The sequence below is a fragment of the Copidosoma floridanum genome, unplaced genomic scaffold (assembly GCF_036245765.1).
Source record: "Copidosoma floridanum isolate Cflo_tuat_1 unplaced genomic scaffold, Cflo_Japanese_pri ptg000012l, whole genome shotgun sequence".
Lineage (NCBI taxonomy): Eukaryota > Metazoa > Arthropoda > Insecta > Hymenoptera > Encyrtidae > Copidosoma > Copidosoma floridanum.
The window spans coordinates 8781592-8806358 of record NW_028321889.1 but is presented as its reverse complement, the minus strand read 5'-3'; the positions used below and the strand labels follow the sequence as shown (position 1 = coordinate 8806358).

The 24767-nt window shown below is 42.5% G+C and overlaps 3 protein-coding genes across 4 annotated transcripts; 1 reads left to right on the top strand and 2 right to left on the bottom strand.

The window, feature by feature from the left end:
• Positions 1 to 36: 36 nt before the first annotated feature.
• Positions 37 to 1150, bottom strand: LOC106644443 (RNA demethylase ALKBH7, mitochondrial). Of its 2 annotated transcripts, XM_023391356.2 has the most exons (3): positions 978 to 1150; positions 486 to 870; positions 339 to 427 (listed from the first exon to the last, which is right to left on the bottom strand). In XM_023391356.2, the coding sequence occupies exons 2-3, from the start codon at positions 810 to 812 to the stop codon at positions 422 to 424; spliced, it is 333 nt and encodes a 110-aa protein (XP_023247124.1). In that variant the 5' UTR covers positions 813 to 870; positions 978 to 1150; the 3' UTR covers positions 339 to 421. The 2 variants fall into 2 exon arrangements, with proteins under 2 accessions (XP_014215428.1, XP_023247124.1); XM_014359942.2 differs by having other exon boundaries at positions 37 to 870.
• A 146-nt stretch (positions 1151 to 1296) lies between these two features.
• On the top strand, positions 1297 to 4600 carry mEFG1 (mitochondrial translation elongation factor G 1). The gene is made up of 9 exons (XM_014359949.2): positions 1297 to 1476; positions 1607 to 1765; positions 1862 to 2360; positions 2453 to 2717; positions 2795 to 2966; positions 3031 to 3321; positions 3407 to 3610; positions 3692 to 4003; positions 4085 to 4600. Exons 1-9 carry the CDS (start codon positions 1402 to 1404, stop codon positions 4343 to 4345), a joined length of 2238 nt encoding a protein of 745 aa, XP_014215435.2. The 5' UTR covers positions 1297 to 1401; the 3' UTR covers positions 4346 to 4600.
• A 107-nt stretch (positions 4601 to 4707) lies between these two features.
• On the bottom strand, positions 4708 to 23855 carry ninaC (STKc_myosinIII_N_like and MYSc_Myo21 domain-containing protein ninaC). Its single transcript, XM_014359943.2, has 22 exons — positions 23599 to 23855; positions 18011 to 18323; positions 17441 to 17619; positions 14451 to 14555; positions 12088 to 12473; positions 11918 to 12008; positions 11552 to 11833; positions 11263 to 11451; positions 10970 to 11169; positions 10342 to 10899; positions 10040 to 10181; positions 9298 to 9804; positions 8912 to 9201; positions 8572 to 8849; positions 8344 to 8469; positions 8078 to 8262; positions 7746 to 7963; positions 7184 to 7281; positions 6100 to 6320; positions 5817 to 6004; positions 5632 to 5734; positions 4708 to 5549 (listed from the first exon to the last, which is right to left on the bottom strand). Exons 2-22 carry the CDS (start codon positions 18273 to 18275, stop codon positions 5190 to 5192), a joined length of 4971 nt encoding a protein of 1656 aa, XP_014215429.2. The 5' UTR covers positions 18276 to 18323; positions 23599 to 23855; the 3' UTR covers positions 4708 to 5189.
• Positions 23856 to 24767: the final 912 nt, after the last annotated feature.

The window sequence follows — 24767 nt, the reverse complement described above, 5'->3', positions numbered from 1 at the left end:
TTATTTTCAATTCTATTCTCTACAAGTCAACTGTGGATAATATTTACACAATTTTATAAACAAATATTGTTTTTGTCCCCTTAGGTCGCGATCATAAATGTAAAATTTATTTTTAGGTATATACGTATACGTACAGAAAATGATTTATAAATTAATATCTACACTGGCTCACATCTGCAAATAACCGAAATACGTCGCGATCTGTTGACGGATTTAATTACTTCGTGGTTGTATTTATGACGAGCTACTCCTTTCATGACGTACAAAGACTTTCTTGGTATTAAAAAATCATTCCAATATTCGTTTTCATGACCAACGTATGTCAGACGCATTATACAATCACTGAGTAATGAAATAGTTGCTATCACTTCTCCGCAAAATCTAGGACTATCCACATGAGGCTTTATCCACCCATTTTCAGCTAGATCTAACACGTGAACAAACTTTAACTGTGGCATACCAGGAGGGAAGGCCTTTTGCCTTACCTTGTCTATAATTTTGGTGTTTTCTTCGTTCCATTTGATAAACTCGGTTTCTCTATAACCGTGAATCATGTTATCCCAATGGGAATACTCATATCTCATTCTCTTTAAGTAAGGCTCGAGTTCATCGAGCAACGATTTTTCCTCTTCATCACTTATAAAGTTCTCATATATAGTCATGTTAGAATGCAACTTTTCCTTCCAGTCTTTGAATTCATCAAGATTATTGTCTGAAACCGGTGCTTTGTTTACATTGGTGCTGCATTGTCTTAAAAATTTCATTGGTATTTTGAGTAGTTTATGTCTTAAGTGCAACACTTTAATAAACATTGTGTATTTTACTCTGGTACTCGCAAATATGTATAATGACTATTTTCATATATTTTCTCTAAAAATAAACGAGTGCATATTAATCAACCAAAGTAAAAATAAGAATGATCTTTAAAGAAAATTCAGGAAATTTACTGAAAAAAAGCCAATATTACTCATACTCACTTGGACTATTTTTTCGTGATTAAATAGCGTAATTAATTATAATAGGTACACAGTTATGCTCGTATCAATTGTTACTGCGATCTTTGACTTATAAAAACACCAACTAAAGTTATCCATTTTACACTTTACGCTTACACCATAATTTGTTATTGAAACTGAATGCATTCATGGTGATCGAGCGAGCAGCACGTATTGCAGCTCTCTCTCTCTCTCTCTCTCTCTTGATCTGCATTATCATCAGAGTCAGAGTATCACTCGCTTCCTCGCTTGCGCGGTTGTGCGCGCAACAATTCTTTTTCTGTTTTCTTTTACACTCTTTGAAACGCGGAAGCGTCTGCAGCAGTTGCAGCGGCGCCGTAAATTTACGATTAAGGATAAAGATTGTGTATAGATACTGATTGCAAGAGAAAAGTCAAAATAAAAAATGACTATTACGTCAGTGTTAAGATGCCAAACGAGTTTCACTAGGCTGTCAAAGCTGCCATTAACTGCTTTTGAAGTAAGTTTTTTTTTATTTTGGCTTTTTTTGCGAGGTTATATATAGAGATGGGTAAACAAAATTTTGACTATTCATTGAGCAAGTAAATAATTATACTTAGAAATAACTCAAGTCCTTGTTTATTTTTAAGGTAAAAGTAAGGTGCATGGCATCTTACGAAAAATACGCTGAGCACAAACCCATTGATAAAGTGAGGAACATAGGCATATCAGCTCACATTGACTCTGGTAAAACGACTTTGACAGAGAGGATTCTCTTTTACACTGGGCGAATTTCAGAGATGCACGAGGTAATTATTTAATTAATTAATTTCCTCGTTTCAATCAACATTTTAAAAGTAAAATTACTAATACGTAAGTTAATATTTTTATGGGTATTCATTTAGGTAAGAGGCAAAGATAATGTTGGAGCTGTGATGGATAGCATGGAGTTGGAAAGACAACGTGGTATAACCATTCAGTCTGCAGCGACGTATACCCTTTGGAAAAACTATAACATCAATATTATCGATACCCCAGGACATGTAGATTTTACAGTGGAAGTAGAAAGATCTCTGCGTGTTTTGGATGGTGCAATATTAGTACTTTGTGCTGTTGGTGGTGTGCAGTCACAAACAATGACTGTAAACAGACAAATGAAAAGATATAATGTCCCTTGCCTAGCATTTATCAACAAGTTAGATAGGATGGGATCTAGTCCAACAAGAGTTTTGGAACAATTGAGAAACAAATTAAAACATAATACAGCCTTTCTTCAATTACCTATTGGCTTGGAAAGTGAATGTAAAGGTGTTGTTGATTTGATTCACAGAAAGGCATTGTATTTTGAAGGTAACTTTGGCGAAGTCATTAGAAAAGATGAAGTACCGCAAAATATGAAATCAGGTATGATCATTAAATCATCTCATCTTGTGTCTATTATCCTTATTATTATAATTGTTGTTGTCGTTGTTGTTATAACAACATTTTATTTGTAGATGTGGAAGCTAGAAGACAGGAGCTGATAGAGCATTTAAGTAATGTAGATGATGCACTTGGGGAAGCATTTTTAACCGAATCTAACATTAGCGAAAAGGATATAAAAGATGCTATTAGGAGGACGTGTTTAAAAAGAACTTTTACTCCTGTTTTACTGGGAACAGCTTTAAAGAATAAAGGAGTGCAACCTCTGCTTGATGCAGTTTTAGATTACCTACCTAATCCTGGAGAGGTTGAAAATTTGGCATTTTTGCAAAAAAAAGAGTAAAGAATTACACACGTCGTTATAAAACTTTAAATTAACTAATGATAATTGATGATTATGTTATTAATTTGCTCAGAGGTGAATCGGAGAAGATTTTGCTGAATCCTGAACGTTCTAGCAAACATCCCTTTGTAGGTCTCGCATTTAAATTAGAAGCTGGAAAATTTGGACAGCTGACATATTTTAGATGCTATCAAGGTATGTTGAAAAAGACAGATACCATTCACAATACAAGGACAGCAAGGAAGGTAAGTATTTAAAACGCCATGAACGTTTTTATGATGTAGAGTGAAAAAATTAAAATTTTTTCAGGTAAGAGTTGCGCGACTAGTTCGACTTCACTCAAATACAATGGAAGATGTCAATGAAATCTATGCAGGCGATATATTTGCATTATTCGGAGTTGATTGTGCGTCTGGTGATACTTTTGTGACGGAAAAAAATTCGTCGCTTTCTATGGAATCGATATATGTGCCGGAGCCGGTGGTTTCCATGTCCATAGCTCCCAAAAATACAAAGGATCGAGAAAACTTTTCAAAAGCAATTGCTAGATTTACAAAAGAAGATCCGACATACCGTTACGTGTGGGATAACGAAAACAAAGTAAATACCAAGATTTAACCTTTTTCGTCATCAAGTATACAATGGTAAACTTTTTTTTTCTCACACAGTTTTATTTTATTTTTAGGAAACAATAGTGTCTGGTATGGGTGAATTACACTTGGAAATATATGCTCAACGCATGGAACGTGAATACAACTGTCCAGTACTACTTGGAAAACCAAAAGTCGCTTTTAGAGAAACTTTGGTTTCTCCAATCCAGTTTGATTACCTTCACAAAAGACAATCGGGAGGTGCGGGTCAATATGCTCGAGTCATAGGTGTTTTGGAGGTAAGTTCTTTGATGAAAAATACCAAGCTCAAAATATAATTTTTGGTAAGATAGCGAATGATAAAACAAATTTATTTACAGCCTTTGCCTGCTCACAAAAATATTAACATTGAATTCTCGGATGAAACGGTAGGAACGAACGTACCGAAACAATTTGTTCCAGGCATAGAAAAAGGCTTCTTGACCATGTGTGAGAAAGGTCTTTTGTCAGGTCATAAAGTAGCAGGAGTAAAGTTCAGATTGATCGATGGTGCCAATCACATAGTAGATTCGTCCGAGTTCGCTTTTGAATGTGCTGCTCAAGGGGCTCTCAGAGATTGTTTTGAAAATGGCACATGGCAAGTTTTGGAGCCCATTATGCTTGTTGAAATTACAGGTCCTGAAGAGTTTCAGGTGATTTTGATTATTCAATTAACACTGTTCAATTATAAAAGCGTGTGTGTATTTTTTACTTACAATTTATTAATGCAACAGGGTTCAGTAATGGGTCAATTAAACCGGCGAAAGGGAATCATAGTGAGCATAGACAGTAACGACGGATGGTTCACGATATATGCCGAAGTGCCACTGAACGAGATGTTTGGATACTCTGGCGAATTACGCTCTTCTACACAAGGAAAAGGAGAATTCACAATGGAGTATTCTCGATACAGCCCGACTACAGCTGATGTTCAGGAGCAGCTGATTACAAGATATCAGGAGTCTCTTGGAATAATTCAGAAAAAGAAAAACTAATTCAAGTGAGAATATATTTTAGTTTAATTCTATTAATTTGTATGTTCTCACCGTTGCCAAAGTTTGACAACAAGTGCCCTGCTATCGCTCGACATTGAAACGACACCCCTTCCCCCCGCTCCCTCCATAAAGATACAATTTTAAAATATCTGCCTATTTTATACATGACAGATTTTGTAAATATATTGTTCATTTAGATTTTGAAATCGTTATAACATTCTAAAAGAGTGTTTGTAAATACATGAATCAATAAATTAATATCTATACTAGTAATTTTTCGATTGAGAATTTTTCTTGATGGTTTAGGTGTGGGGGGGGGGGGCGGGGATGAAAAAAACAGTCGAATTTTAATAACTTTTTTATTATAGTCATCCTCAAAAGTTCAATTAGAATTTCCTAATTCTACAGTGAAACCTTACATTTTATAAAGTTGAATTAAATATTGGTGAATAAACATTTTATTTAATGTTAATTTCTGGAGGTAAAATTACAAAATTATTGTTTAATGAAACTGAAACATTTTCCGATAAAATCTCTAAGTAAGTGGGAAAGGGAGCCTGTAAACTTACAACTTTATAAGTTGTAACTTAAGTATTTTGATTAAAGGGGAATCGAATTGAACTGATTGAACGAACGACTGGATAAATAATATAACTTAAATACAATCTCGGTTGAACGAAGTTACGGATGCGTGTTCGTGTATGTGTAGTGTACAACGTGTATGCAATGATTGCAAAAGTGACTGAGCGTATAAATAATATTATTATTCATGTTCTCCTCGTGATGGTATACATTATATAATTATTATCCAGCTCCGGCGCATTGGCGCTATATGTATATGGGTTTAGAGATCAGCCACGTAGCCCTCGACGACGATGCCGGGTGCGAGCTCTGTGGTTATGCTCTCGCTGATATCGCCGACGTCGAAGGCGCTTCTGCTCTTGCCCTCGCTGGCGGCAACTTTGCTCCAGGAGTCCTGCCGGCCGTACTTCTCCGACATCCGTACCATTTCGTTCGGACTCCACTCGGGGGACTCTGCTCGTGCTCCCCTACCTCCACCAATACCCCCACCTCGATAAACGACGTTTGACTCGACGGTGCGATTCGCGTAGTTGAACGTCTGGGTGGGCCCGTACGATGAGCTCTCGTACACCGGCGTGCGCTTCATCGAGTCGCGGTGGTGCGACGTTTTACGAAGCATAGCCTGTATAAGTACGGGTAATGCGTGGTTTTTGTTATTTTCACCTGCAGTTTAGCAAATATTGTTTTGATAATTAATTACTTACCTGGAAGTTGAATGGTGGATTGTCCCCAGTGTTGCCGCCGCCGTCGTCGTCGTTGTTATTGTTTTTGCGTCCCAACATTTGTAGCTCTTGAATCGGATTGATGCTGAGGAGGAGTGATAAGAAAAGCCAATAAATATGATGATGAACCAAAACAAACCAAATTTTTATTGGTTTTACAACATTACCGATCGTTTTTAAAAGTATTTCTGTTCATTCTGTCCTCAGCTGCCCAGTCATTTGTACGTGTATTATTGCGAGCCTCGTTGTTGTAACTAGTGAAATTTCTCGATTGATTTGTTTGCATTTGATTAGGAATCGGGGGTGCTGGCACTTTCTTCCTAGAGCGGATGGACCCGGTATGATCATAGTCGTTCTGTAAAATAATACAATTGTGTATATATATATCAATCCATCGATAGGGAAATTATTAAGCAGAAGAAATGAAAAAAATAAATAAAATAAACTCACTGCGCGAGGATTATGAGCTTTGATCGGTCGCACGGGGCTACGGCTATCGATAGGCGGCTGGAAACCGGAGGTGGCTTTCGACTGGGCTTGGACTTCTGCTGGTGGGCAGCGGACTGGGACACTGGGGTCCCTGGAAAATGGAGTGTTGATAAGACTCTGACCCACGCTGCTCGCGGCGGTTATTTCGCGATGGGGGGAGTTGGTCGTTTGGCATTGTACATCTGAAATGAAATAGTCAGACTCTGGAAAAAGAGACTCTCCCTCTCCCCTACCCCACTGTGATGCCCGTATTGCGCTTTTTCTACCTTATATCTGATTATTATTATAAATTTTTTTTTCTTTTTTTTAACATTTTATTTTCAAGAATTCAGTGCTCAAATTACTTGTAGTTGGAAAAAAGATCAAAGTTGGTGCGAGTCAGTTTACTTGGGAGCGTTGAAAGTTGAGAGGGGAGAGAGAAACGTGAGCAAAAAAGAAACCAATGAGATTGTGCGCTATGTATTTGAGAGAGGTAGGGAGAGCGAGAGAGAGCTTGTCTTATCTTTTTTACTGCTGTTTTATTCATTATTTACCTTGTCAAAAGAGCAATTACGTGTATTTATTACTGGGATGTTACATTTTAAGTCTTGGTAATAATAATTATTGATTACCAAGGCCAAATTGTTTTTGTTGCAAAAATAAATCAAACCATAATAATATGTAGTACAATTTGGCATGGACGCTCAATTACCAATAGAGATAAAGAGAAAGCTAATAATAATAATAATAATAATAATAATAATAATAATAATAATAATAATATGTATATGTACAAGAGCAACAAGTTGAAGTAAAGACAGTGTAGAAAGATAAGAAAGAAGTATACTTGTGTACTCCTAAAACTCTGTGCGATAACGGAAAACAAAAAACTATGCCGAGTCGTGTGCATAACAATAATAATATGTGCGTGCGTGGGTGTACGAGTATATACGACAACAGAGTCCACAAGAAGCACTCTAGAATCCATCTCGCATCGCTGATGATTATGATGATGGTGATGGTGGTGGTGGTGATGGTGATCATGATGATCGAGACAAGTAAGCACCTCTCTTGTTCCGCCGGATCTGGCCCCACTTGGTTTGTCTGCGCAGCGGGTCGTCCCAATTCTCATCCTCGTCGTCCGACATCGAGGACGTTACAGATCTGCAGAACGCGTTTTTAGAATGATACCAATAACAATCCTCTTGGCTTCCTTCGACCGACTTACCTTTGCACTGTTCTTTCTTTATTTTTTAATGTACAATAATTTCTCTTTCATTTCATTTAACCGCGAGAAAATGAAATGAGACAAGAACAAAAGGATAAAAAAAAAAAAAAAAAAAAAATAAAGAGTTTTCATCAATGATGATTATCGATTTGAAAATGAGCAACCTCGTCGCTCGATCGCATTCGAGCTTTTTCAAGTTGCAATGACAGTTTAGGTAAAGTCGATCCTACTTTTGTTAATGATTTAATTCGACAAACGAGACCATTCACTAGAAGCCAATAAAAGTTGCAGATCATCGACGGCTAGGGAAAAAGTTTTATTCCCACACTCGATGGGGATTTTGGGTAATTTTCCCGAGCCATCGAATTGAATTGTTCGGGCGATTTGGTCTGAAACTCACCCTTGTCTTCGTTTTCGTGCCCTGGTCGGGTCGTTCATGTGAGAGGTATCGTAGAATGGCATTTCATGGTGCATGTCGAATGGAAGCTTGTGAACGTTCGGCGGCCGAACCGGGCCGAGGAAGGCATCAGGGTTGTCGCATGGGTCGATCCTCTCCAGGGGCACGCGCTCGTTACTCATCTGCAGAGCCCCCACTACTGATTGATTGTAAAGATGCACCTGTTGGTAAAAACAACAACAACAATGACGGCGACGACGAGATTATAGTATAGTTATCGTTTTAGCTTTTTTTTTTTTTTCTCTCTTTCATTTTCCCCCCAATCACGCACTCACTTGTTGACAAAAGTGCACGAGGTCTTGATAGCGGGCTGCACGGTATTGTAGGAGGACTTGGAATATACTCTTCGATCTCCACTTGCTGCCGAAGTACCTCATCATATCCATTGTGTCTGGATCCAAGTTCAGATCTTTGCTCAGAAGGGGACCTACTTCCTTTCGCACTTGGTGACCTCGGTAAGCTGCACAACGACGAAATTTCCACGGTGAATTTGGTCAATTTTTTTTCCTCCAACTCGCGTGGACATGCCCCCTTTACTCACCTTTTTGCAGAACCAAAGCTGCTTCGTCTTGAGACATGTCTCGACTCGGACCGTCTCTCGTAGTCGTCGTCGCGGCCATATCCGTCGTTGGTTCTTCTCGTCGCGACGTTTCTGGTGCTTTCTTCGCTGAAACAGTTCCCGTTAACTTCGGGACGAAAAAAACCATCCAAAGAGAAAAAGCCACCCGCGCAATGCGCGATCCAGCAAAGTAACGCCCTGACTACCTACCAGGCTCCACTGGTCGGCGCGCTGTGTATTTGCTCTTGGGAGCCTTGGAGGCGACTGTTTTGCGGGCAAGGAAGGCCCGGAGCATGCACTGCACCTTTACAATCTTTTTCACCTGTGTCTCGTACAACCGGGACATGTACTCCTCGTTGTAGTACTTGAGAAAAACTTTGCTCCTGCCGATCACCCAGCCCTCCATCTTCAGTCTGACCAGCAGCAGCCGGCAATTGTCCTGGTTCATCTCGACGTTCTCGTCAAAGTCGAAGGCCAGGAACTTGTATCTACCAGTCATCGTCATGGGTTGTTTTTTTTTTTTAACTTGATTCTTCGAAGGAAACCTTACCTCTTCAAGAACTCCTGGAAGGATATGCGGAAGGGGTAGCCCCTCTGGCGTGCCCTGGCCGTATCGACGACTGCGAGAGCCCTGATCTGCTGCTTGACCACTTCCCTGTAGAAGCCCCGTGGAGTGCCCTCCAAGTCGGCTCTGATACACCTGACAAAGTGGGTACCCCCGCTGATTGCGCCGACCGCCAAGCTCTTAAGGATCTCGAGGCTCGCCGCGCGGAAGGTAGCCGCGAAGGTGCGCACTTTGCGCGACTGCGAATACTGGCCTCGGGAAGCCGTGTTGTATTTCTAGAAACAGTTAACAGTCGGTTGTTTCGGCTTATCCGAGAGTATCGGGAGCTTTGCCCCGCAGGTATACGCTGTATTGTAGGATGGATGGGGTACCCGGAGATTGGTGATCTGGTCCGATTGTAGGAGAGCGGCGCCCCACTTGCTGCGCGCCGTTTTCTTCTGCTGTTGCTGCTTGTCGGTCTTCATGCTCTCGTCGACGTGGATGGTGAGAGCTCCGGCTTTGGTCAGTTTGTTGGTGAACAGCTCCTTGACGACGCCGTGGCTGGATTGTCTAAGTGTCTCGATCATCTCGGGTGGCACGTAATCTCGGTTTCTCTCTGCTATCTCGCTCGCGTCGTACTGTATCTTGCCCGTGTAGTGCGCTACCGTGAACTCGTGTTGGCTCTGGATCTTGACGTGGGTGTTGGCCTTGCCGCCCCGGCGGTTGTTGTTGTGGCCGCCTATGCGCTCGAAGATGTACGACGTGCCCTGGAGCTGCCGCGAGGCCTCGTCGAGAGCGTAAAATAACCCGTAATCTTTACTCATCAGCTGGTCTATGGCCTGCTTGTTGTCGTAAAAGTGAAACTTCTCCACGGGTATTTCCTCCTCCTCCTGCTCTTGCTGTGGGCCAAGGGGTTATTGTGTATTCATCTCTACTGTACTTATTTATTTTAATGGTTATCGTGAAATTGCGACATTTGTCATTGACATATCTCATTACTTTTCTTTTTTTATTACAAATGCACCTATATGTGCTATTCTTTTCTCTGTTGAGTATTTATTGAAGGAATGTACGTTTTTGTTCGTATGGATGAAAAGAAAAAAAAAAAATGTATATACGTGTCGAGCTATTTACCATCTCCCAGACGAAAACGCGGTGATTGTAGTGGCACTGCAGTTGTTCGTTCATTGTGTTGATAACGAGCTGCTCTAGTCGGTTCTTGGAGAAGCACTCGAACCCAAAAAGATCCAAAATACTGATGAGGAATTTGTCACCGCTGAAATGTTACATTGTAATGCTCAAACGAGTTGATTCCGGCTCAAGAGCACCGAAACCTTAAGAAGATTACGTGAAAACGATATACATTGAGGGGGGGGGGGGGAGAAAAAAAACAAGGAAAAAGTTCGAGAGATGCTGATAGTTGGACGAAAACGTACAAAAGGGTGCGCGAGACGCTGAGCTTCTGGTTGATGTTATTGACGAGCCAGTCGACTAATCTTTGGTAAATCGTGTTAGCGAGCACGTCGCGGGCTTCCTTGGCCTCGTCGCAAGTGAGTCTGCGGCGGACGGCCGCTCCCTTTTTAATGACGCAGTAATTGCAAAGCGACCAGGTGAACTTTTTCACGTCGACGTTGAGCAGCTCGGCCACTGACTTGGCTGTCTCAATGTTGTGGACCTCGGCCTCGCCCGTGTTGTTCTCGATGAAACGCACGTCCCCGAGGTTGAGGATGGCCGCCAGGACGTAGCAGAGGGTCTCGCAGTGCTCCTCCATCTCGAGCAGGCGCAGGCACTCCTTGATCTGCTCGAATTTTTTCGAGTTGCCGTGCGGATCGTTGCGCACCTTGAACGACCGCTTGCGACCCGACATCGAGTCCGAGTCGTACACCCTGAGGTAGCGCATACGCCGGCCCTGCGGGAGCAAATACTGGCGGAGGTTGCCTGCCGCCTCCAGCCCGTCGTAGAAGTAATAAAAGATGTGGAAGTTGGACTGGTTCCTACAACCGTATTTGTTTTGCGTATTTTCATGCGGCTCTTTAATTCCTTCCTTTTCTTCTTGCTTTTTACCTGTCTCTGGTGGAAACCCGAAACTTTTCCAGCTGGTATACCCAGAATATGGCCCCGGACGCTTTTCCCGTCGACCCGTAAGTCGTCTGTACTTGAAAGACGCACCTGGTCGCGTTTGTGTTCAGGGGAGTCGCGGCATTCGTGAACGCGTGGATCAGCTTGATGGCCTTCATCACTCTTGCCCCGGTATCTTTTAGACTCTGGGAAAAAAAAAAAAAAAAAAAAAAAAAAAAGCCATCCCTCATATAGGTACATTTCAATACACAATGTTATGACCCAACACAATACGGTACCTTGCCGAGGTACATGAGGTGCTCAATAAGGTGCATCATGTTGGTTGTCTTGCCAGAGTTACTCTCGCCGGTGAACAAAATGTGCTGGGGCTCCTCGTGATGGAGTACGTCCTGGTAGGCACTGTCGGCGACCGAGTATATGTGGGGCGCGTTGTCCGAGCGCGACTTGTTCTGGTACTTGGTGTGGTACTGCAAAAGTATATGACAATAAACACGGATAGGTGATATGTTTATAAAAATGTCCAAGTTGTTGTTGTTGTTTTTAACGTGACCCCCGTAAAAGTCTCACCTGCATCCCGTAAATGTCCTGCTCCTCGTTGGGGTTGAGTATGAGCAGGACGTCGCCTACGAAGGTGTGAAAGTGGCCCATGCGCAGCCTCTCGTTGAGCTCGTCCAACACCCGATCCTCCGTTAACTGTTCGAGGGCGGCCAAGTCCTCCTGGTGCATGCGCTCGGGCACGTAGGTCTGATGGGTCTTTAGGTAACCCTTGCGCACTATGCTCTCGGGCCTGCGGTCGCGTTTACCCTTTGCGCTCATGTTTATCGCCAGGGCCTTTATCTCTTGCGTCAGCTGTACTCGCGATAAATCTCACGTATACGTTATACGATTGGTATTAGAAAACAGATTTCATGTAGGTACGTGTATGGGGCTTACCGGGTAGTCGTTTTCCGGGAGCTCGGACAAAAAGGGGTGCTCGACGATCTCGGCTACGAAGGGCCGGTTATCGGGGTTCTTCTCCAAGCATCTGGGCAGTGAAAAAACGCGCAATGGGCAAAAGAAAAAATAGAAAAAAAGCAAAAAAGCAAAATGTAAGGTAAACCAACTCTGCGATAAAGTCGCAAAAGTTTTGGGACCAGTTGGAGGGCCTGTAGAGGGTGGGCGGTGGATTCCTCACGATCTGAAAGAGAGCCCTGGTGGGGTGCATGTCGCCGAAAGGCGGGTCGCCGTCCCCGAGCTCGATGGCCGTGATCCCGATGGCCCAGGTGTCGCAGCGAGTGCCGTAGCCAGGCCCGGGCTCCTTGCTCGTGACCACCTCCGGGGCCATCCAGTTCGGCGAGCCGATGCACGTGAAGCGCCTGCCCATCTCGCCCTTTATCATCCGGCACAGGCCGAAATCCACGAGCTTTATCTCGCCCTCCTTCGTCAGCATTATGTTGCTCGCTCGGATGTCCCGGTGGAGAACGTTATTCTCGTGGAGATGCATCACCCCCTGTCCAATCCAAGGATTTGAAAACTCTAAGACTTTACGTGCTTGATCCGGCCGATTTAACTCGAAACTCGAGATTTTTACACATACACCGTTTTGAACAATTAGCTTATACATTATGTTGTGATCGCGTTAGCAATATTAGTTGTAGGCTTTATGCGATCAAGCCCGACGTGTTTCGTTAAAAAAATCTTTCTCACGGATAAGTATAAGCCCCTACTCGTCAGTTTGTTACTTATACCCAGGTAGGTCAAGCCCATCCCCGATTCGTTGCGCTCTCGTGCAGAGAAATAACTGCGTGTGGTGTATAGTGTATATGGTTGTACTTATACACGTATCCGAAGCCGCTGCTTCGAGTAATTCTCGGGGCAGGAGCGAAATCACTTTCGCGGGGATTTACTGCAAATTGAACGATCTACAATATTCGGTTTGACGCGCGTAAGTAACATTATACCTAACTATCGCTTCCTATTTTATTGCCCGGCCGCTCTCTCGATGGCTTCAAAATCGCGTCGAAATTTTTTTCCAACCTACGGAGCACCCGGTTATACGCGCACGGGGTGGGTGTTTATCCTTCGCGCGGGTGTTGGTGGTTCCGGCCGGGTCTCATTTGGAGAAAGAAATAGGGAGGTTACGAGGAGGAGGCCGGCCCGATGATTTAGTGACAAAGGCACGGGTATACCTACTTGTGCGTACACCGACCGGCCCGTAAATACATCATCGCGATACGAGGAACGGAAAGAATGCCGCTCCATTACGTGTGTATATATATATATATATATATATATATACGCATACCGCCCTTGGTACTTACTACTTATACCTTTGCACAAGTATGCGCTTGTTTTATATTTTTTTATTGGTATTGGGTGCGGTATTTCTCCATTCTCGGGTATATGCGAATAAATTTCGCTTTTCTCCCGTTGAGGACCCTTTTCGCACCAACAACCTCTAGTTTTCCTCATTTTTCTTTGGCCGATTAAATCATGTGCTACGCTTTATAAGCACAAGTAGCAGCATATACCTAATAATGTGTATATATATATATATATAAGTATCGAGTGCTTGAAAAAACTCGAGGTATAGTGTAACCTCGAATGAAGCATCAAAAGTATTAGGTGTACATGTGTGGGTGTATGTATACATATAGAAGCCAGCAACGAAGTATATGTACACTCGTCACGTAAGCCCGCGTGCCTGCATATATATATAAGTACGCGATGTATATATTTGTTTATACGTGCACTCGGAGCTGTAGGTACGCGGATACGATAGCGTCCAACTTTTCACCTCTTTAACCGCAATAAGAAACCTTTTACAAACGAGTCGAGGCTCTCGTGCGCTTCCGTATAGGTATATTTTTATTCCTCCCTCGAGTGTGCAACTCTGAAAATTAGTACGTGAACATATTGTTATTTATCACGAGATCGCGGGCTGACGAGGCGCTGATGGTGATGGCTTTCGAGAGGAGAAAGTTAATTAGCGGACCCGAGCAGCTCATACCATACCCCCACTTGTCAAGCTTGCGTGCAGGTACTCTCAAATCCATGAGTGTGGTTTTTTAATTATTATTTCTCATCGGTCCATACATACGTATACACACACACACACACACACACACACACATCTTAGTGCTCGAATGAAAATCTGATAATTACGTTTGACGATGTATGTAAACATTTCGTTATTTCGACACACGAATGAAGGGAGCATATGTTATAATTGATTTACTCCGTTGAGCCAAGCCTCTTCTTTGACGCGCGTAACGAGATTAGACTAATCAAATTAAAAAATTAGAAAACACGTTTCAAAACAACGACCGAGATAACATCTAGGAAAAGCGCCTGTCATCCATCTGACCTACATTACCCAACAAAAAAAGAAAAAAGAAAAAAAAAAAAAAAAATTACAACCCATATTACAGATGGCTGAGTCTGTCAATTGCACGTGCTGATAAATGTAAAATAAACTGGTGTGTACCTTGATGGTTTCCCTCAGTATATAGGCAATGTGCTCCTCCCGCATTCGCTTGGCGCTGTTTGTTAAGCCTCTGACCAGATCGATAATAGGGCCTCCCTCGCACAGCTGCAACATTAAATTCGACATAATTATAATTACATAAAAACAAATCGTCATCATTGATTAATCCATTTGTTACTTTTATTGCATATTAGGTAATATATATTTGAATTTGCACTTGTGATATGTGATTTACCTGTACTGATCCATATTCGTCTGAAATGTATAGTTATCGGCGGAGGGAGGGCAAATCAAGTCAACACTTTGTTGTCCCAAAGTATAATATAATCTACTTATGATAGGCATCCTAACACCGTCATCCTTATCAAAACGTGCATCATATTGATTGTGCATATGCGTACATGAATCCGCGTTAGTGTCACCTGCGGTGAGAATTGACTCCCCGCTTTTGCGCAAAAAAATCATACGTAAAACGGTAATGGCACAACAGCGGCGTCTTGAAAATTGAGACTGTTTGGGCTCGCGCTTGGTATAATTACAGAGCACCCGGAAGTAATCTGTGCGACAGGCGCGATGGGATTAGAATTGAATCGCATGTGGTCGTCGTCGGTCTACTTTGCTGCAGCGGGCAAGGGTCGGCTGATTGCTCGCGTGACCAATTTTCCCTTGCCTCTTACGTGCACCTGTTACATATATATATATATACACACTGCGCGCGTTTACAATAATCCGGTGCTACTCTTCCGTGATTTCGCGAGAAAATAATTATCCCGTGCTCCTGTCCACAACTCATACGCACGTATTAAATACCACAGTTTGTGCCGAAAGGGGGGGGGGAAAGGAAGAACGCGCTTTTTGCGTCAAAAGTACATCGGCAGTACTCGCGAACAATCAATTTTCACCACGAGCGCCGGACGGACAAAAAAGCCTCCATCATCATTTTAATAAAGCAGCTAGCAATCGGGTAGTATTAGCGTAACGATCAAGCCCTCGTAAACCCGTTTGGCAAACTTGTCTAACGAAGGCGCGACGATGAAAGAAAAGAAAAACAAAAGGTTGGAGAGTGATCGCATATACATAACAAGATCGAGGTCTGATCATCGAGTGGGGCGATAAATTAGCTTCGGAAATCGGTAGCAATGACAGGTGCCGATAGCGAAAGCGGCCTGTTAAGTGGCGCGTGTGGCTTGACATTATGTATTACGTGCCGTGACAGCTCTTTGAAAAAAAAAAAAAAAAAAAAAAAAAACAAGCCGAGCAATAGAGAGCTTCCAGTTGAATTTGTTTGCCGATTTATCGGCGCGACACGCGCAACAGCTACTATACGGCTGTTCCGCGATCGTTAATGGCACACGTTTTGTTTATCGCGCTTAAATTATTCATTATTGTAACTGATTGGAGATATTTGCGAAAATCGTTAATTTCGGGGGACAGTGCTATGCTTGAAATTTCGTTGCGCTATGCCATTTATTGTGATTGCAACGAATGGTGCACTGGATTTATCGTATCACCGTTGGAAATAAAAAAAAAAAAAACAAATAAATAAATAAAAAAAAAAAAAAAAAAAAAAAAAAACCAAGCACCTACAAATTAATGTCAACGAATTTATTAAAATTAGCAGCTCAACAGTGTCGGGCGTGCCTAACATCTGCATGTATTTATAATGCAGATGCGCCACCAAGGCAGCAGTGCAGTACCGCGCAAAGAAGAGACAAAAGAGTAGGCCGCAGTAGCCGGGACCGCCGATCATTATAGTTACATACATGTAGGTATATATACCTAAGTATAAGCGTGTAGTGTTTTGTAAGTCAATCGCGAGTTGGCGTAGGTTTATACTACGATACCACTACTCGGCGCAGGTGGTGCATGCGTTAGGCGTTAGTACAATGCTTCGGAGATTTATCACCGGTGGTATATCATATCAAGCGTTTGTGCTCTCTCTCTCCTCCTTTCCTTTTTGGTGCTCGCGTGAGAGCGTTGTTTATATGTATATATATATATGCGTACGAGAAATATTCCGTGCGTGGCAACCGATCGCGAATTTAAGAGCAGAGAGGAAAAACAAGTTTGTTCTCTCTCGCATCGCGGAAGCTCGTGAGTACCCGTAAAATACTCGTAAAACGAATTTCGCGATATAAAAGGGGGAGATACGAATGCACAAGTATGACATAATATCCCAAAAATTGAGCCTTGCAAAAGTAAGTAGCGAGCGCAAATATCGTAAATAACGGTGCACGATATAAATAAAAGTCGACCGACTGATAATCCCCGAGCAGTGAATGATCGTGGCGCAATCGGAAGCCCATATATATGTATATGTATATAATGTGCATAGGTATCGATAATAACATTTCCTCGGGTACGCATCGCGGAGGTCCAGCCGTAAATTAGGCCGAGAGACGCGCCGGCGGGTTTCACCTGCAGCAAAAGATATGTATACGCGTATTCGCGACGCCCAACGAGTTTAATGATTGTTTAATGGCGGTGGCTGTCGTAAATCATATACATGTATATACATGCGTACAGGTACATTCGAGCCGAGTGTAATATTGCCATTATTATTGCCTGGGCCAGTTTCTCTTTTCTTGTACCGGTGTGTGTGTGTGTGTGCGCGCGCCCGCGTTGCTTGTATTCATCTTTTGTGGGAGCAAAATCAAAGAGTGGGTGGGGTACTTGTGCTGCATGCGGAGGGAACAACAGTACAAGAGCTAGTGCTGCAGCTACATATATATACGCTACACGCACGTGTGGACGAGGCGAGCTATGAGTTATGACTCGGTGTGACGTTGCATGGCTGTTCCTCGCTCGTCGATGCATATGGGGTGTTGGGTGGTGTACATTCATGCACACCGAACAATATACATATAAGTATCGGTGTAGTCATGTGAATCCGGCCGAGTTTTATAAATTTTCATAAATAATTTTCACGAAATTTTGCGTCATGTCAAGTCGCGCGAATATATATATATATATTATTTCACACAGCTTACCTCCAGGATGAACCATATCTGATCGTACTCCGTTTTTTTACCGGATGACTTTCTGTAGACCCCATAGAATTCCGGTAGATTGGGGTGGGTTGAAAAGTCACGGAGGACTCGGTACTCCTCTACTATGAGGGGCTGCGTCTCAGGGGTCAACTTTTGTATTTTAATGGCGACCTTTTTACCTGTTGTAAGAGACAGATGATGGACTCTATTACTTCTACAAATGTATATATAATATGTACATACACGCGAGTCTGAAAGCATATTTATATACTCGATCGTTTGCGCGTGTACAATATATACCTATATAATTTATGGCCGAGTGCTGGACTGTATAAATTACTCGAGCCTACTACGTCTGGTTATGCTGGATAATGAATGTACTCATAAAATTAAATTTAAATGGCATTTGCGTTTTAAAAGCCTTGGCAGTTGATACTGTGGACAATGTCAAATAAAACGACGCAATGGTATACTATCGGTTTTGGTCGACGCAATTGTACTCATATAAATAGTGAATAGAGCAGGAGATGGGGCTCGCGAGGAGCTGACCGTGGATAACCAAGTGCTTACCGGCCTCTTCGTCGACGGCCTCGTACACGTCGGCGCAGACCCCGCTGCCGATGCGGTCCCGTAGCGTGAATCTTTTCCCGGGATCTTTGATGCTGTCCAGCCTCTGGACCTTGCGCCCGTCACCACCGCCCCGGTCCCTGCTTCCGCCGCGATCTCGCTCACCACCACCACCACCCCTGCTTCTGCTACGATCGCGCTTGTACACGTCCTCCTCCTCCTCTTCCTCGGCCTTCCCGGCCCTGCCCCGTCTCCCGTACTCGCTCATGCTCCGACGATTGGCCGCTTATGTTGCGGTTACGTAGGTATATTTTACCTGAAACATATAAATATATAATTGTACCCCGTCCCGTTTGTACTTCCCACTGATTATCACATACCTATAACAACAATTGTTAAAGACTTAACGCGACAACAATGGCATTCAAATTAAAAATATACTGCACCTACATTCGATGTCATGGATTTCCATCGCAATAAGTTTTCTTGTGTCGATTGACCAAGGTAATTATTCGATCTTTACGTGGATGCACGCGGAGTTTTACTTTGTTTGAGGTCGAGTATATACCTATCGAGTCAATGAGGAGTTCTCTTCTTCTTCTTAGAAGATGAAGTGCCCTTCCACAACCGCAGTGATGTATACTTGGCACTCGATACCTCAAAGCCAAGTGCTAATTAACTTATTCATTCGTAGCTAATGAGACACGTAAAATAAGTATACCTACGTGTACCTATACATGTATGTATGTATGTATGCATATATATATATATACTATGTGCACCCCTTATAATGTATTCCCAAGTGTAGACTCGCTCTCGGCGCTTGTCTGTATAAATTAATACCCATGCACGTCCTCGTATTTTGTACAATACTTGTACTCGAGTGATGCGGCTTGCACGGACGCTTGGACAAGGCTCACCACATTGATCAAATGTCGATTCAGCAAGTTTATGCATTTGTGTACGCTTGCGTGTTTTTTGAAACGAATGACACATTTTTGAAAATATATTACATAGCAGTAAAAAATTGCCTCGCTATGATAATTACTTCGTGCTCGATAGATTTGCTATGTACGAGTACATGTACAACCACAAAGATTTAAACCATACCCACGCAAAGAAGATGATGCTGCACTTGTAAGGTTTTGCAAGCCATCGGTAGCACTGGCAGAATCAGCCATATACTTATATATATACACCCTTGTTCATGTATTACCAACTAATGCACGTAAACACACGTAGGTATACTTATATTGATTATATACACACATGTCGCTTTTATCGGACCTTTGAAATTGCATAAGTAGATGTACATTTTGCGACGTAATAGGCGAGGCCTTCACGTGGGATGCGCATGTATCTAGATTGCTGCAAATTCAAATTGCGGTTGGTATATTATTTAAATACACCTGATGCGAATATGAAAGAAAGCGACTGCTCATGTAGGCCGACTGATACTAGAGAATTGTTGTGAGCTCTTTGTTTTTGTAGATTCAAACAACGATTGGGAAAACAATGAATTTTCATTGAAAAATAATATATACGCACACTATGGAAGGGGGGGGGGGCACCTTGTAGTAATCTTGCACATTTTTGTATCTCCAATCCAGTAAGTATATATAGTTCATGCGTTTGCGTGTGAAGCTACTTGATTTCTCAGAGGCAAGTAATCGGTACATGTACAGATATTGGATCTACCCAACTTGGTGGTTTATAAAAAAAAAATCTTAAAATTCAGTGGCTTGTCATTGTTGTTTTAATGTACCTGAATCCTCTCAATCGTTAATCATTCAATTAGAATCAAGCGATGTCCAAAGAATGTACCTCAGAAAAAAAAAAATCGTACGAAGCGTGACAAATGACCATCCGGCGGTGGTGATGGTTAATGAGAAACCAATCAATTTCCAATTTCAACGGAAAGTTTGCGGTGAAAAAAATTTTCTAGAAAAGGGAAGAGGAGTAACAATTAAAAAAAAAAAAAAAAAAAAACAAAAGAGGAAAAAAGCTCCGTGTGCAGAGTCGACCTCAATATCTTTCCCATCGTTTCTGATTAAAATCAGAGAGAGAGAGAGAGAGAGAGCATGGGAGCCGAGGGAGTAGAAAAAGCGGGTGCACATGAAAAAGCTGGGAGAGCCCGAGCATCGGAGACACGTCCATGCGGAGAACAAGAGGAATAAGAATAAGGAAGAGGAGAAGTTTCGCGCAGGCGCTTATTCGCATAAATTGGATCAATTCGAAGGGCTGGCAGTAGCATCAGCAGCTCGCGCGCGCGACACTTTGCTCCGTGTCCGTTCGCCATGTACTGAGTAACCCTATATTATGTATACCACCCACTTACGTACGATAAGTATAGCGAGTTAGCGGCCGTTCGGTCCCATACTGCGCGTAAGCTGTCGGCCCTTTTTTTTCCCTCCTCCTCCAGACTGCACTGGCTGCTCTGCAAAGGGTGTTGGAGTTCATCGATCGGCCGAGGCTGTTTGGAATATAGATGGATTTTTTGCCTCCCCTCGGAAACCCCTCCCTCTCCCTTTTCCCGAGCCCGGCCTTCCCAGAAGTCGCGCGCGCTTCTGACAAGAAGCTGCGGTATGGTAGCCGCGTATATATACTTATGTGGTATACATAGCTCACCTCCTTATGATGGCAGTTGACGCTGTTACACGTGTTGGTTGACGCGCGGAGCACCTTGCGCGCCTCTCATCCTCGACTGGACTCCTGATGTACGGCTGCATCAGCAGCAGACTTTTTTTTTTACCTCTAGGTGCCACTTGATGAAGCTGAATATTGAGAGGAGCTTTTTTGCCCGCATACATGTACGAGCGCAGTAGCCCGTGAAGCAGTCCGATCGCCGGGATATCGGATTGCCGTACGTTAAATTAAAATTTTGTTTTTTTTTTCTCTCTCGAATCCTTTCCCTGCCTATACACCCCATTGTTTTTTTTTATTTTTATCATTTGCCCGGGAATTCGCGAGGAAGGCACAAAAATTCGAAGCGTGAAATTGCAAAATGTTAATGTCAGGACAGGTGGGATGCGGTATTTATTTTTTCCGCGCTTAGTACAATCCGGTCTCCCTGCTTTTTCCTCGTCTCTCTTGCGTCAGTTGTTATATTATTATGTATTTACCACATTCACACAATATATCGACAACAAACACTCGAGTGTAGCCGCTGCTGCTGTTTTTCTTGTTTACTCTTTCCAGCTCTATGATCGTTATCTTGCGTAATCAGATTAATGGACGAACATTTAAGCTTGTTAATGATTAAGCTTATTGCTGATGTTTGAGCTTCGCTCTCTTTTTTTTGTTTTTTTTTTCGTTTTTTTTGCTGCCATTTACTCATTTACATGTTTTTATAGACAAGAAAAAAAAATTAATTCCTTCAATGAAACGATTCCGTAACCTTTCCTATCGAATCAATCATATTCGAGTCACTATATGTATGCAACTGTGGCTGCCCATAATGTTTTATCATATACCAATTTTATAACTGCATCAAATTTCTTAGGAATCGGCTTTACGTTGTAGGTATGTTATTTACGATTGGAAATTTTTTTTTTTTTACAATTAACTAAAATTTTGCTGGGCATATCATCGTACAAACTGCATATAAACTGCAAAAATCAGATGCTGCTGAAGAATAAAACGAATCAAAGTTTTCGCACCTCATAAATTGAACTGAGGAGAATTACATGTATACAGCACAATACATCAGTTAACTGTGCGAGTCAACTCTTGGAAAATGCATTGCGTTTGACAGTTACTTTAACGAGACCACCGTAAGCCCAATAAAAAATTTTAGGTGTAAAATTAACTCAAAATCAATGTATACACGAAATAATGAACAAAGATAGAAGTCTACCTATATGTACTCAGTAGTAACAGAGTAGAGCTGAAAAACCATCTACAGCCAGCAATAGCCCGAACTCATAATCGATGAATGTAAAAACCATGAGATTTCCCGAAACGCAGCGTCAATTCGCTCCAAGCCGATAATATTACCAAATGTGCTTACCCGCGGGTCGGAGATGGCTGGATACTGCAGGTACCACGACCCATCAACTTCATAACGACCGAGGCTACGTATTAGCTGTTTTTACCGCGACATAAATTAATATCCGCCGATCGGCAGGGGCGCGCTTCCCACTTCTCGGCTTAGGTGGAGCGACTCGCGGGGTGCCAAATTATTCACGAAGATGGCGAAAATACGACAAGGGTGAGAGAGAGAGAGGAAAAACGCGTTTTTGCCGCAGGTATAGGGTAGGTACGCGGCGGTCGCGCCACCGCCGAAACGCAGGATTCCCTCGGCCAGCGAGAGTTGCAGAGCCGTGTGGGAAAGTTGGCGCGGATCGCGCTCGTATAAGTATACCGGGAAGGAGCAAGAGCCTGTCCGCTTCAGGTTCGGCTTTTTTACCACCTCCCCCCCGTGCACTGGGAGCAGTGGAGTCGACTCTCTGTCCGCAGGCGTATCCATTTGAATCGGATCGCGAATTCGCCGCGTGCCTTGGATGTGCCGTATACCTCATCCCACTCGAGTATCAATTCCGCACTCGATCGGAATATTCGATTACTCGGAAAGAGTTGGACGCTTTTCACGGAACGAGAACCCGCTGTACCCTCGTTCGTTGCTCATAATATCTACTCACGTACTCTTTGCGCGTTTATAGATGAGATATAACGTGTCCGCGAGAGAGTGGAATCCGGTTAAAAGCCAAAGTCGAAGGAACCGCACCTACTATGAGCCGACACGCACCACATAATATCATATTATATATTTATTATGTACATTATATTCCAGTGGTTGTCGTGTGAGTAGACTAACGTAATAATGTTATATGTCGTGTAGGGGTATAATACCTTATAATTCAATATTGTGAGGCGAAGGGCAGGTGAAAACTAAACAAGTATTATTACCGATACTCAAGGCGCTTTAAAGTTATGGTACTTCCTAGCTCGCACGGATAATTACATAAATACGTAAACGCGCGACAGCAAGGGTGACTCGAGAGGAAACCACGAACCTATTGATAACCTGTAGAGTTATACGTTACAAGGGATTCCTGACTCTTTACGAGGATTCGGGATGAATTGATGGTACGAGTATAGCCGTGAACGATCGACTGTCTCGAAGCTCATGCAACAGTAACACTCACACATGCACGCATTGACTCAATGACGAGTCGGTAAAGTTTCTTCTTACCAGAGTAATTTTTTTTTTTTTTTTTTTTTTCTAGCTATACTCTTCCGATTCTTTTCGAAGGCTCGTCGTGGTTTCGAGACTATACTTCTTTTAGGTAAAAAAAAGGGATTTACGACGATTCGTCGACAATGGGTACATTGTGAAACGTCTTGAGACGAATGAAAAATTTTTTCATCCCCGAGCTTTAGAGGGTGGAAAATCTGTTGCGAAACCACGATTGTTCACCGCGCCTGAACATCTGTTATGTGCGTAAGAATTGCACGGAGACCTTAAAACCCTGGATGCATCAGAACACGACACATGTGGTGAAATGACGAAAAATTGGCGAAAAGAGTGGCACTTGGGATGTACATGAATATAATAGCATAGGACGAGAGCTAGAGTTGTTGGTACTTACCTTTTTTAATTAAGACGTCTGCTTGTCCACGTACGCGGTGAGTGGCGTGGCAGCACACGTGAGCCCCCGCGAGAGAATAATAATACGAGATTGAGATGGAAAAACGAGAAAAAACTAGGTAGCAGTGGTTGCCTCCGAGCTCTCCTCGGCGACACCGCGACGGGCACGGGAGAAGGAGGGTGATAAGTTGGCCCCGACGACGACGGCGCTGCTCTCGTTCTATTCTCTCGGCTTTTTCCACCTCCGACTCTTGAAGCCGACTGACTCTAGCTCTGGCCGACTAGCTAGCTTAGCTTCCTACCTCAGCTACCACGGCTTCCATCATCCAATAAGGCCGACTTAATTAACTAACTGCTAGCTCGCAAGCCTGTTAGCTCATTGATTTGCCTCCCTTTCTTTCTTTACATTTTTGCCCTTTGCTCGCTTTTACTCTGTCTTTGCTTTCTACAGGGTACCAACTATTGTGTATCTACGACATCAATGTTTTCAATATTTGTACAACGCATACATACTGCGCACACGAGGAATCCGTAACACTTATTTATAAGGAACGTTTAAAAGTCCTTACCACATAGAAATACGTAAAATAAACATTTTTCAAACATTTTTATTTATCAATCTACGCTTGATAATTTTCTGAAAGATTACACTGAATTTGATGTTTATGTGAATATAATTCTCACTTTTCTTGGAATTTTTAAGTAAGATGATACCAATATAAATATTATTACCGTCTGTTGCGTTGCTTCAATTTGTGAATAATTATTGTTTCAGTAGCGAATATGCCTGTCGTGAAGTTTCAGTTTATCGTCACTGTAAATTATTATTAAGATTTTGAAATATATCGATGCCTCGGTCAAAGAAAGCGTTAGCTCAAAATTGCCTTCCAGCAAGGGCCAACTCATATTAAGGTTAAACGTTTGGCCAAGACGTTAGTGTTTTCTCTTTTTACTGCAGAGCACAGCTGCAAAGAAAAATATCAAAAATTTTAAACGGAAAAAATCCGTAGATATTTTAACATCGTTTGGAATATAGGTATTAGGGGTACGCCTGCTATAAACTTTAAAATCTATATTTTGCGCCTCAAAATAGTACACAACATGAAATGCCCAAATCTCCGAAAACAATGGAGATATAGCAAAAACGAAATATTTTGACATCAAACAGAT

Coding starts and splice junctions, on each gene's coding strand:
- LOC106644443 (XM_014359942.2), bottom strand. CDS start 812: ATGTTTATTAAAGTGTTGCACTTAAGACATAAACTACTCAAAATACCA.
- mEFG1 (XM_014359949.2), top strand. CDS start 1,402: ATGACTATTACGTCAGTGTTAAGATGCCAAACGAGTTTCACTAGGCTG. Junction 2,361..2,452: donor ACCGCAAAATATGAAATCAG/GTATGATCATTA, acceptor TTTTATTTGTAG/ATGTGGAAGCTAGAAGACAG. Junction 3,322..3,406: donor TGTGGGATAACGAAAACAAA/GTAAATACCAAG, acceptor TTTTATTTTTAG/GAAACAATAGTGTCTGGTAT.
- ninaC (XM_014359943.2), bottom strand. CDS start 18,275: ATGAGCGAGTACGGGAGACGGGGCAGGGCCGGGAAGGCCGAGGAAGAG. Junction 17,620..18,010: donor GGCCGTCGACGAAGAGGCCG/GTAAGCACTTGG, acceptor CTCTTACAACAG/GTAAAAAGGTCGCCATTAAA. Junction 11,452..11,551: donor AGGACATTTACGGGATGCAG/GTGAGACTTTTA, acceptor ATACTTTTGCAG/TACCACACCAAGTACCAGAA.